The sequence below is a fragment of the Synchytrium microbalum genome, assembly GCF_006535985.1.
Source record: "Synchytrium microbalum strain JEL517 chromosome Unknown SmJEL517_scf0042, whole genome shotgun sequence".
Lineage (NCBI taxonomy): Eukaryota > Fungi > Chytridiomycota > Chytridiomycetes > Synchytriales > Synchytriaceae > Synchytrium > Synchytrium microbalum.
In genome coordinates, this window is record NW_022158391.1 from 2973 (window position 1) to 15857 (window position 12885).

The following is a 12885-nucleotide window of genomic DNA, read 5'->3' on the forward strand; positions in this document are numbered from 1 at the left end:
TTTTGTATTTTTAGATGTAGTGTTGAGGGGGAGTGATGAGATCATAGTCTCTGATCATGATGCAACACTACACAAACATTGCGTGATCTTTCTCTTTCCTTATAGTCATTGTAGTGTGCTTCGAACAATACATCACACATCGATATTAATCTAGTGTTCGACTGTTCTCAGCAGTTTGTCCTTGATCACGATTTTGGTACAGCTTAATCTGTCAGATTGCGCTAGAAGAAGGTGACAGACGCGATGGCAGACGACCTTTTAACGCGTCGTGTATAAACTTGAGACATGGGCGAATCAAGTTTACAAAACTTTACAAATTGATTTTGAGCTTAATACGAATTCTTCAAAAGTCCACGGGAACGCATCCACGGGGAAGCTACCCACTATCACTGTTCCTCCCAACCTCGACTACAGGTTTTTGAAGTTTCTCGTCAATAACCTCGATAGTAGCTGTTACTGCTGAGAGTTTGTTCACTTCGAGTGAAGGCATCTCATAGGAACCATCTCAAAGTCTATGTTGCGGATCATCCTAGATGCGAGACATTTGAGGAATATTTTACGTGTTTTAACAAATTATACAATGGTTACATGTTGTCAGTACAATGCAAATTTATCCTAACAACGGCCTTGACGGGCGGTTAGCAGAGTTTTCTCTACTTCGGCCGGCCGGAGCTTCTTCAACAGGTCGAGTTGAAGACGAGGCTTGATTTCCTGGACAGGGTCTGTTTTTTGCTCTGATCCGAGGCTGACCTCCTCGACGTGATGGAGGCTGTTCAGCTTCATAATGCCTCATATCAGAGTTATATGGATTTGATGTCGGTGGACTGGCAGCGTACCTTCCTAGACGTTCTTCCTGATCGTCAAGATCTTGGATGAGACGGTTGAGCCGTTGTCGCTCTGCACGTAATCGAGTCTCTTCGTCGGCTACACGAGACGAGTACGGGTCATGAGTTGGTGCGTAATTGGTATATGGCCTGATAGAAGAGTAGTCTACGTCCATGTAAGGAGATGGTGGTGGAGGCGGATACGTTACAGTAGCTGTTCGATGTGTTGGGTTGGACGAATATCGTGATGAAGGATGAGCTTGTTGATACTGGTATTGCTGTGATGGTGGTGCTATTGTGTAACTATTTCGTCTAACTACTCGTTGATGGTGGGGTACCACTTGAGATTCTCGTGGAGGTGGCTGAGGATAAACATAGTCTTCGTCATCGACTGCATCACTTTCAGAGTCGGTATCTGACAATTCCTGTATTCTATTTGATGGAATCTTTCTCGGGGTTGAAGATGCCGAATTAGAGGCTGGAGTGACATTGTTTGCTGACTCCACAATCATGTATTGCCCCTGCAGTAAGATTGGGTATGGTTAGTTTTATCATTTTGTGAAAAAATAATTCGATAGATAGCAGGGAGCAGATCAGTGTAGTGTCCAGCGAATTCAGAAGCGATCAAGATCGGACTCATTTGCAGTCAAAGCAGTATACAGACTACGGACCTTAAAGAATAGGTACAATAAACCCTTCTGAGCCGAAGCAATCATTTGACGGCTATGTTCAATCAGCTTCTGTTTGGCAATGGCCTTAAAACGTAACACCATCTTGTCGATTTCGGGTTCGTAGAATTGCACCATTCGTGGTTGAAAGTGGTAATCGTAAATATACAGGGCACCCTTTGTCAGGAAATCCGTCAGTGTACGAATGGTCAAAAAAAAGCACGTGTGGATGGATTCAACATACCCGAGTTTGAGGCAGTACCAGCCACAACACTAGAACCAGCTTGATCTGATAATAGAAGGGTAGCCTAGGAAAGTATGAGCACATTAGGATCAATGACCTTCAACAAGAGCTCAACAAGTAAGATGGCACTACCAAAACACAAACAAATCAGATACCAGCTCGACTGAGCAGAACAGAGCAAATATGACCCAGTAGATCAGCCACGAGTACAAGTCATTCACATTTCTTGACTCTATTGACTTGTATGATCGATACGCCTACAAAACCGAGTATCAAAATGGTCAACTTGATGAATCGGGTCAAATGCAACGACTCCAGGTATGACTTGGTAGGGAGGGAGGATGCTCGCTTACTGGATAGGCCTGTCCAAAGAAATGACTAGTAGGTCGATACAGTGAGTTGATAAAACGAATGGACTCGGGCCATGATGACAATCAGTGTTGAAAAGCATACCACAATAGCCAACACGCAATATCCAAAAGGCCCATTCGTCCAGGTATTACGAGTTAGTTCCAGTGCCCTAGCCAAGATCCTCTTGCCTTGAAGCCTCTCTCTGCTAACTAGTATTCGGAATAGGGCTGGAATTAAAATCGACGTGTCGACAATTGTTGAACGAGTTGAAGGACGTGGAACTAGGAACGAATTGAGGAATAGCCCTTTAGTAGACTTGACATCTCGACGTGATAAGACACGACAATCGTTTCTCTTGATAACTTGTTGATTAGTGTCGATACCTCGTCTCGCACTTACATTTGCCCGATTCACACGGCAAACAAACAAGATGGGACGTTTATGCACGGATTTACATGTAAAATATATATCTGATCTCGACAATGTAGGTCGGACTGACAGTGTTTGCTTGCAATAGCTGTACACAATCAGCATTAAACTCACACGTTTTAACACCACAGCAAAAGCACTTGTTTGAGTATTGGGCTTCAGCTCACATACGCATGAGTGGTGCATATTGGGGAATTACTGCTCTTGCCCTAATGGGCCGTCTTGATGCCCTCGAAAAAGACGACATTATACACTTTGTCTTGTCTTGTCGACATCCAAATGGTAAGCGTTCCAGTTTTGTCACATATATTTGTTCCTTTACTGACTTCTCTGTCATCGAGGTGGTTTTGGATCGTCACCAAATCATGATCCACATCTGCTCCCTACTCTGTCGGCTATCCAAATACTCGCTACGTTGTCATCGATCGACGCTCTTCCTGACAAAGAGCTCACTGTATCCTACATCGCTGGACTGCAAGTAATTCCCTCTGGTGCCTTCCAAGGGGATCAATGGGGAGAATGTGATTCTCGGTTTGACTATACAGCTATACTTGCCGTCAGTCTCTTGAATCGATTGGATGCAATCAATGTGGACGCTGTAGTAGATCATATAGTCAAATGCAGGAACTTAGATGGTGGATTTGGAAGGGTTCCTGGTGCTGAGAGCCATTCTGGTCAAAGTAAGAACATCAATGGAAGAGGGGTTGGTGGCTATTTTGTGCTGACATTGCACCTGTCTATAGTATTCTGTTGTGTAAACGCTCTAGCTTTAGTAGACAGACTACATCTAGTCGATGCAGACAAGCTGGGCTGGTGGTTGGCGGAACGACAGCTCAAAAGCGGCGGGTTAAATGGCCGACCAGAGAAACTTGAAGACGTATGTTACTCCTGGTGGGTCTTGTCTTCTCTCTCAACACTGGGTAGAATACATTGGATTGATCGTGATAAACTCATTGATTTTATATTGACCGCTCAAGTAAGCAGACCCAGCAAAACCGGCCACCACCGCAACTGATTAATACTAACGTTTCTAGGATGAAGAGTCTGGTGGATTTGCAGATCGTGTTGGAGACCTGCCAGATGTTTTTCACACGTGTTTTGGTCTTGCTGGACTGTCATTGCTTGGATTTGAAGGATTGGATCCAGTTGATTCCCGTTGTTGTATGCCTCAAAATGTTACCAGCGCATTGGGCTTGGGAGATCCACATCCATTAGCATAGTTATGTTTTGATTGTTCAATACAACTATCATCGCATGCTCGTCAAGTTTATACCTGCTTCATTCGTCACGTTAAGCTCCTTTCATTTTTTTCGTATTCTAAAGGTAAGTGGACATGCTTAGAAGCATCTAAGTTCACGTAACGTCGCGATTTTAACACGTCTCTTGCAGCTGGGTCCTGCCCAGAACCGCTCAAAAAATAACATAACATAAACAAAGTATGCCTTTTCTTGGTCAATGCAGATCAATTACCGAATTCAAAGTAGAATCTCGTCTCGGAGAAGGCACATACGGTGCTGTATCGCTCGCCCGAGACACCAAATCAAACCAATTTGTAGCGGTCAAGAAATTACGACTAGCTCCTGAAGGTGATGGAGTCCAAGGATTGCCCATTTCAAGCTTACGAGAAATACAGTTATTGAGAAAGACACAGCATGATAATATTGTTAAGGTTTTGGAGGTAGCTGTTGGGAATCGATTAGGTACAGTTGGTACATTTACTGGAAATTGCTGGTTATTTGTTGCTGAAATCTCATTTATTCTCTTTCTTTCAGATGATATACATCTAGTTATGGGTATGCTACAAATCAATCTTGAAATCGAGTTGGTTCGTTCTTTCTGATCTCGAATCTCTGTGTTTGCAGAATACTGTGAACATGATATGGCATACTTGATTGACAATGTTATCAGTCAAAACAAGCCATTTACAACAGCTGAAGGTTTGTGTCAGGGCAGCGTGGCATTTTGTTTTGGATGTCCTCTAAGTCGCTTTTCGGCTCTAGTCAAGTGCTTAATGTGGCAACTACTATCGGGTTTGAGTAAGTTACAACAAAAGTTCGTGCAAGAATAGATCTAACACGGCCCGTATTTTATTAGAGCATCTTCATGAAAACTTCGTCGTCCACAGGTATCATTGTCGAAACATGTGGCATCGTATGATATGCGAAGACTGTCTTGGTCTCGGGTGACCCAAATTGCTTTATAGGGATTTAAAAATGTCAAACTTACTGTTGACTTCGAACGGTGTGCTCAAAATAGGTATTGAGCCGTGTATTCAAGTATCTGCTACCATGCTGATTCTTTTGTAAACTAGCTGACTTTGGACTCGCTCGAAAATTTTCTGTGCCGACACGACCAATGACACCTCAAGTCGTGACATTATGGTACCGAGCTCCAGAAGTGCTGTTTGGTGCTAAAGAATACACTACTGCAATCGACATGTGGTATAGTCTGCATCGTTCGAAGGTTTGTTTGCGCCATTGTCTAACCTCATCTGAAACACACACAATACAGGGCCGCCGGATGCATCTTTGCTGAACTCATTCGAGCGACAGCACTCATGCCAGGCGCAACAGAAAAAGAACAAGTACTGCTCCTATGTAAAACTCTAGGAACACCTTCAGAAAAAATCTGGATGGACTTTCCAAACCTCCCATTAGCAAAATCATTCCCCCTCTATCAGCAAGACCACTCTGATTTACTACGAATCTTCCACACCTCATCCCCGGAGACGAGAAGCTTGATCAAAGCCTGTCTTGTATACGATCCTCGATTACGAATCTCCGCCGATATTGCACTTGAGCATGCATATTTTATGGGTGAGCTGCCGAGAGCTGTGCATCCGACTTCGTTGCCAAAGTATCCGGATATACGGACTAATCCTGGTGCGCTCGCTGGTATACTTGGGGTACAGCATCAGCAGCAGCAAGGTGGTGGCAAGTTGAAGAGGTTGGGAGATGACAAGTTGGATGCTATGAGGAGGAAACGGGAACGGGAGGATGATGTTGTGGGGTATGATTTGGATTTGTTAGCTGCTCCTGCTTTCAAAAGGTTCGTTCCACGAAGAAACAGGGGGAAAGGATAAGTGGATGTGGTTTATTGACACCCGATTTCCTTTCCCTTCATAGGTTTGACTACAAGTGACATTGGATCTTTGTAATTCAAGAGGTTTGTGTCAAGCAAAAAGCAATCCAGTAGAATTGTGGTATGTTGACATGCCTTTCTCTTCCCCGTTGTAGGATTATTCACAAGTGATTATGGAACTTTGTCATTGTATATAACTATGCACTTCAGCACTCATTAACTTCAGGACGTGCTGGCACGTGTGTGATTTGTTGGCACTAACCGCGTTTTTTTGGCAACCAGCAGTAACCCAAAATGCCTTTGATCTTTGATCTGACGTTGCATGGTACTGCACGGGTTTTTTTCCGTTTCGCCTTCCTTTTGCTCTATATTGTTTTCAAGTCCAAAAAATCAGAAAATCCTCCGTCCCCTTCTATTTGCGAAATCCAACTTTTTATTCGAAATTCTCAATTTAGCCAGTCTGGACGATAGGTGGACGCAGATCACGAGCAGCATCATATCATGGCCACAACGTACAATAGTCGATCTACTATTCGTCCAGCTGATTATCTAGTAGACAAACGACGCGCAGAGGAAATGGAGCGAAGTCGAATGGTTGAAACCACTCAATATTACGCTAAGGCTGCTCTTCAGGTATGCAATTAGCGTTGAATTTATATGCGATTGTTGGATCGCACACGAATCTATTGAATTGCACTTGAGTGTTTCAGGCATCCGCCATGCAAAAGTTCTCACATCGAACGATCCCCTAGTCTACATTCGAAGACCAAAGCGCCGCTTCCGTGAAAAGGAATGCGATCCGTAGACGTGTTGATGAACTAAAAGGGCAAGAAGTCGCTGCATTGGAATCCAGACGTGAAAAGTTAGTGTCGTATATCATAACAGATCTTTATTCTTTTGCTCATTTTGTTTCTCTCCCTCATACCAGATTACGAAAAATGTTATTAGCCGATGAAGATCTGTACGAGCGAGAACTGGTTGCTTCTGAAGAATCCACTGAACATCGAATTGAAGTCATGAGGGCACGGGTCAAGGAGCTTAAGGATAGGAGGGAGCAAGAAAGGAAGGCTATTGTCGAGGAAAAGCTTATGCAGAGATGGAGGTACGTGGTACTTAGCTGTGATGAGATTCATTAGGAGCTAATGTTTGGGTATTCTGTCGTTGGTATTAAGAGCTCCGGTTCTATTTTAGAAACGAGTGCGATGATTTACGAGCACTAGAATCCAAAGTAATAGTAAAAGCCGTGACAGATGCCCGTAGTGCTCAACTAGTGGAACATGAAGAGCGCAAAGTTGAAGAAGCTGAAGGTATGGATGGCATGGTGTAGCTGGAATCATTTAATTGTGCTATCCAGATTCGAAACCAACGATTCACGTCAATTTTACTAGAACGAAAGAAATACGATGCACTATGGGAAGCAGATCGCCAAAAGAAGATTGCGCGTGAAGAGGCCGACAAGTCTCGTCAACGCGACTTAAATGAACAAATGTTGACTATGCTAGACGAACAAATGGCTCAATTACGAGTGCAGGCTGAACAGGAAGAGGAATTGAAACGTGAAGAAGCTGCTTTGATGGCAAGTCCAGAACATACCAGACCCTTACCTTCTTTGCTCACTAACACCATATTCATTTATAGAAAGCCGAACACGAAGCCCAAACAGCCGAAGCAGCCCGTCTTCGCATGAAGAAGGAACACGAACAACGACTAGTCCGTACCGAACTAGACCGGTTCAATAAAGCCAAGATTGCACAGCGTGCTAAAGATGCTCGCGAATCTCTAGAAATGGATTTGAAGATTGTGTCAGAGTTTTTGGAAGCTGATGCTAAAGACAAGGCCGCCAAGAGCGCCAAGAAGAAGGCGTTAAGAGAAGAGATGCTCTCGTATCGAGATTCGTTGGTTGCGCAGCGTGAGACTGTTAAGGAGCGTGAGAAGGAGATTGATGCTAGGTATCGGGAGGAGGAAGAGAAGGTATGTGTGGGAGATCGGGATGTTGCGGATGTCGTGGGTGTTGTGTACTACGACTATTGAAAGATCCAATCTGTTCACTCTATGGTTTTCTGCTGCATGCGCTACGTACCTTGGTGCTAACTTTCTATTAATTATGACAGATGTGGAAACTCCGTGCTGAGAAATGGCAACGTGAGCAACGAGCTCGCGATAAACTCATGCAAGAAGTCATTCAATCCCGTCAAGAACAATTACGCCTTCAAAGTAAGCGCCATACCTTCTCTTTTTAAGGATTATCTTCCAGCCATCTCACCACTATCGTCTACTCCCGTAGTGGACCAAGTCCGCTTCAAACAAGAACAAGCACGTTTGGAATCCGCCGAAATCCGTCGTCGCATTGAAGCAACCCGCGCAGCTGAAGCGCATGAACGTGCCGCTGTCATGGAACGACGAGACAAGTATAAAGAAACACTGGGACAACAAGTTGCTGCTTTGAATGTCCGTCGTGGTGAAGAAAGGAGACGAGTTGAAGATGAAACGATAGCTGATCGTGCTGCACAGGCTTCTTATGAGGCCTTGCTGAAGAGTGAATTGGAAAGGGCTTTGAGGGGCGAATCTGCTAGGTATACTTCTCGGTATTTCTGTTGCTTTCGTGATGAGAACCTGATCAGAGTTTTTCATGCTAACTCACATATTCTTCTCCCTTTAGGTTGAGAGCATACCAGAGTGTGCCTAGGAAGCCGTCAAATGTATAATCTCATTTTAACTTATTACACCATGATGAACCAGTCACTTTTCTGCTTTGGCTTACTCAGCCTACAAATGTCCAAACTGGCAGTGCAAGCTCAAAGCTCAGTGAAGGGCAGAGGGTTCACCCAGGATGATGACCGGTCCAGTTACTATTTTGGAGACCACTAGCGCTATTCGGTACAAGGATGAAGTAAGAGGTTTGGAGAGCTGTAGGACGAGAGCTCAGTCAAATCTTCACTTTCACGATGCCAGAGACGTGCATCAATGCAAGAATCTGACGCTCTCCCATTCCACTGCAAAAGTGTACAATGAGCGCGTACAAGCACTCCGAACTGCAACAAACGACTCAATACTTGTTGGAGATATTTTGAGAGATGTGGGTTTTATAGTAGTTTAGAGTTTTTCTTTTCTTTTTAACATCATAGGTATTATTGGACCCTATTCATTCATAATTTCACTTCATCCAAGTATGGCAATAGACCCAAGTTTCCGTAGCTGGACATACTGGGCTTGGCTTTGACGGCAGTTGAAGCGAGCTATATTGGACAGTTAAATGAGTGCGAGTTCGGGTCACATTCAGTAGTACAAGAGCAAAAAAGGAGTGTAGAATCAATCGAATACGAAACCAAATCGTCCTCCCGCATAACTCTTGCATACCTTGGCAACATCACGGGCCGAAACCTTGGAGATGGCATCGGCCAAATCGGCACTGGTATGATATCCACCAATAGAAGACAGGACCTGTCGTCCAAGGTCAGCGACCTTTTCAGCCTTGTTTTCCAAAGCAGCTTCAGCTTCTACGATAGCCACCTTCTTGGCTCTGGCCAATGCAGATTCCGAGACACCAGCAGCAGCAGAAGCTAGAGCCTGAATACCTGTTTGGACTACAGTCTTCATGTCGGATGAAGCACCCTTAGCATAAAAGCCAATCAATCCAGCGTCTGAGTAGGCAGCGTGGATGGCAGAGACGGATGTATCGGCAGTGATGGCAGGAGACAACAGACCAGATGAAGCAGTGGCATATAGAGTTCGTGGAGTGCTATCTAGTAAAGCACGGAGGACGAGAGATACGGGATAATCTGGACTGGTGAATGCGACGCTAGGGAATGCTACAGCTACATGAGCTTCCGAGTGTGGTCCACCTTCTGCAGCGGCTTCACCACCAAAGTATTTGGTAGCTGGGATTGTAGCAGCTGCTTGAGAGCCGCCTAACTTGACACTGGCCAATATTCCTTCGACAAGACCAATCAAATCAGCGTGTGAAATACCGACTCCGACAATGGCAGTTCGTTCTGGGCTAAAGTATTTTCCTACGAATTCGGCTACGTGGGCACGGGTCATTCCATGTAGAGAATCTTCAGAGGCGAATAAAGGGTTTCCAAGACCTGTTCTAAATGCTACTCTATGCAAGTTTTCCAAGACTGTTGTGGATGGGTCGGTCAGAGAAGCCGCTGTTTCAGCCACGACCTTGGGCATGGTGTCTAGGAATTCATATGGGTAAAAGTGGGGGTTGAAGACTGATTTGAGTAATAATGGGACGGCATCGACCCTAGACGAGAGATGTGTCGGATGAATTGACATAACGAATATACTATTGTCACGGTTGTGCGCAAAAAGAACCGAACCATGATACTGCCATATACTCACAAGTCATCTCGTAGGAATTCTGATCGGACGATAATGTTTTCACGAGTCAATTCAGTGCTGAGAGTATCACCACGTAGTTCAGTTTCCCTTATTGTTCGTACAATGTTGTCTCCGGGTAGATTCTGTATCATAGATGACGTGGGTTTTAGCAATCAAATAGAGTTTTACATCGCCAAACGTATTGTATGTCATGACAGTCAAGTCCCATCCAGTAACGAGTAGAACAGCAATAAAAGCATTCCTCGAATTTGAAGAGCCCCACGATTTCGATTCAGCAGGGTATACTTACTCTGATGAGACTAGTCTTGACAATGTGAGCCAAACCAGGATGATGAGCATCATTGTGCCTTGAACCACCTCCCAAGACGACAGCCAGGGTGGATACGGGACCCATATCATCGTAAGTGGCAACAGTGACTCCTTGACTAGTCTTGGATACGGTCTTTCTTCCTATAGGAGCTGATGCTACCTGTTCGCCCTTTCTCTTTACGAATAATGGCGAGTACTTGTCAGACAAGACTGCAAATTGGCGAGTAGCTGATGATGCTGATGCATTGGCGGCTACTGGTGCCAATGCACGTCCGGATGCAACACTGCTTCGAACCAACATTCCTTCTTCTTCTTCACAGTGTTTGGAGAAATGGCAAAAATTGTGTTTTGGTGTTTGCAGCAACAGAGGGGACGTGATGTTAGTATCAAAGACACGGTCTATCGTTCGTTCTGAGCTTATATGATATATGATATAAAGACACGTAACCAACAGGTCAACAAGTCAAATCTGTGTCAACCAACGATCACTCAATGTAACAACATCAATACTTTAGGCAATAACACCTAGAGGCCTCATCTCATCAAATATACGTGAATTATGCAAATTTCTATTAGAACTTCTATTAAGATTCAAGGTGTTACATGAAGAATCGCTTCAGGACGTCGAACAAAGTGAGTGTGAGGATTGTGTGAGGTCTAGGTCAAAGAGACGAGTGTCAGTCAATACTGTATGTGCTACAAGAACGATCACATCTTCAACAGAAACAACTTACCCAATTCTTAAATAATGAGCAGAAGCTCCCTTGTAAAGCGAAAATAGACCTTCCCCCTTGACTGTCTTGACGAGACAATCGACCCCTGACTTGTACATAAATTGGCCTTCCGCGTTGGCCTTTTGATTGTACATGCGAGTAGAGGCCACATCAAATGGATTCATCACGAAAACTACCGCCAAGGAGGTCAAGAGTGATGCTGACAAGCCAAGTCGAGGTCCTTCAGTAAAGTATCCAGTTGATAATAAAAATTGCTTGTTTAGATCGTATGAAGATAATTGGACAGACGATCCTGCGCCTGTCTGAAGTTCAGATGTGTTGGCGAAAAAAAAGTCGGATATTCGAATCAAACTGACAAGTGCCTTACTCTCATCATTGCCATGCCACTTCCTATTGAATGTTGGACCAATAGTTAGAGCCTTTTTGGCTGCAACAAGCACCTCAACACCAATTGCGTACCTCTCCACAGGCCACGTAAACCCTCAGCTCTATACACTGCAGTCAATCCTTTAACCATGCCTTGACTAGCATAAGCATGTTGCTGTCCCACAGATGGCATAGCAGGCGAATACGATTGCATACGGGTCTTAATCAAGAACAATGGTGATCCGAGAAAGGCCCCAGCAAATCCACTCATTGCTCCTGAAAGAACCATAATAGGTACTAGAGGCGGCAAACCACTCTCTCTACTCGTCATATAATCCCATCCAGATTGTAATGTATCTCGTAATGGTTCGTATAGACCGAGCCGTGTCCCGTTCATCATAACCTGATATCCGTAAGCTGGAATAAGACCTTTCTGTAAGCCCTTTAAGCCTTCCTGTCTCCCAATCAAGAAGAGGGCGGATATGGGACCTCTATAGACTCGTTGTTGGTGTAATATATCAGCTGTGGTTGTCTTTTCTCGTAGTGCGAGGGATTCCAGTTCTCCTTGTAACTGTAATCTGGTCTTGATCACTTCGAATGGATTTGTAAACGTGACAGCAGCTAGCAAGGAATGGAATTGGCGAGATTAGATTCCAAACGTTTGGCAAGGTTGGGTTTGTGGAAGCGAACAAAAAACTATCCTGTCAAATAATGCACTAACGAGAAATCACAGAAGACAGAGAGGAATTCAACGATGCAAACGACACCGGCTTTGGAACTTACCACATGCAGCTAGGGCTCCCAGTGCAAACCCCTTCAACCTTTGTTCGAGACTCGGTTTTGCTGGTTTTGCAACTGGTGACGACGTAGACGAGTGCACAGGTATAGCCACATTCTTTGCATTCATGGCGCTATATAAATCTATATGCGTCAGGCTCACCAGGTCTATTCAATGATGGCTATCGTTCTGGTCGGGGTTTTAGATTTCTTCGTTTGCTGAGTGTACTGCGAGATGGTGCGCAACAAAAGTAAGTTTGAAGAGGCTGCTTTCTCGTGATTTAAGCAAACTTGCACTTACATTTGCGAGTTGACTATGCGCAAACTTCGTTGTGCGTCACATATCTGCATCGAGGCATCCTTGTACGGCTCGCCGGTTGTCACATGAAAAATGACTTATATTGGTTTAAAAGAGTATCAAAAACCGAATAGAAGCCCCTCATTCCGTTTATGAGGTGTGGTTGCAGGGTGCATCTTTACAGGTTTCTATTCAGCCTTCCAATCTATTCACAGATCTACATATAAATTATCTATCTACCTCTACATACCAAAATCAATGTTACTAATGTAATCGTACGCTCCCATGCTGATAGAAGAATTTGGGATCATCCATAGAGTTCTTGCGAGAGCACCACGAAAGAAGACCTGTATACCGCCTTCGTTCTTCCACATATGATAAGCCAACATCCACCACGAATTATGAATAGAGTCTGTCCCTGCCGCTACTTGATATCTAGTCTTTACGACGTCAGGTG

General features: G+C 44.3%; 5 protein-coding genes across 5 annotated transcripts; 3 read left to right on the top strand and 2 right to left on the bottom strand.

Annotated features, from left to right (window-relative positions):
* Positions 1-2517: 2517 nt before the first annotated feature.
* On the top strand, positions 2518-3736 carry SmJEL517_g05089 (uncharacterized protein; the record flags this gene model as incomplete). The annotated part of the gene is made up of 5 exons (XM_031171017.1): positions 2518-2571; positions 2648-2798; positions 2858-3196; positions 3260-3492; positions 3551-3736. 5 exons carry the CDS (start codon positions 2518-2520, stop codon positions 3734-3736), a joined length of 963 nt encoding a protein of 320 aa, XP_031023009.1.
* A 218-nt stretch (positions 3737-3954) lies between these two features.
* On the top strand, positions 3955-5657 carry SmJEL517_g05090 (uncharacterized protein; the record flags this gene model as incomplete). The annotated part of the gene is made up of 6 exons (XM_031171018.1): positions 3955-4216; positions 4289-4309; positions 4379-4453; positions 4828-4957; positions 5028-5564; positions 5642-5657. 6 exons carry the CDS (start codon positions 3955-3957, stop codon positions 5655-5657), a joined length of 1041 nt encoding a protein of 346 aa, XP_031022981.1.
* A 441-nt stretch (positions 5658-6098) lies between these two features.
* SmJEL517_g05091 (uncharacterized protein) lies at positions 6099-8302 on the top strand (the record flags this gene model as incomplete). Its single annotated transcript, XM_031171019.1, has 9 exons — positions 6099-6230; positions 6350-6459; positions 6526-6699; positions 6789-6904; positions 6986-7153; positions 7240-7568; positions 7709-7811; positions 7882-8182; positions 8257-8302. The coding sequence occupies 9 exons, from the start codon at positions 6099-6101 to the stop codon at positions 8300-8302; spliced, it is 1479 nt and encodes a 492-aa protein (XP_031022980.1).
* A 441-nt stretch (positions 8303-8743) lies between these two features.
* SmJEL517_g05092 (uncharacterized protein) lies at positions 8744-10554 on the bottom strand (the record flags this gene model as incomplete). Its single annotated transcript, XM_031171020.1, has 4 exons — positions 8744-8833; positions 8955-9846; positions 9945-10066; positions 10234-10554. 4 exons carry the CDS (start codon positions 10552-10554, stop codon positions 8744-8746), a joined length of 1425 nt encoding a protein of 474 aa, XP_031022979.1.
* A 298-nt stretch (positions 10555-10852) lies between these two features.
* Positions 10853-12260, bottom strand: SmJEL517_g05093 (uncharacterized protein; the record flags this gene model as incomplete). The annotated part of the gene is made up of 5 exons (XM_031171021.1): positions 10853-10910; positions 10988-11289; positions 11355-11377; positions 11447-11974; positions 12137-12260. 5 exons carry the CDS (start codon positions 12258-12260, stop codon positions 10853-10855), a joined length of 1035 nt encoding a protein of 344 aa, XP_031022978.1.
* Positions 12261-12885: the final 625 nt, after the last annotated feature.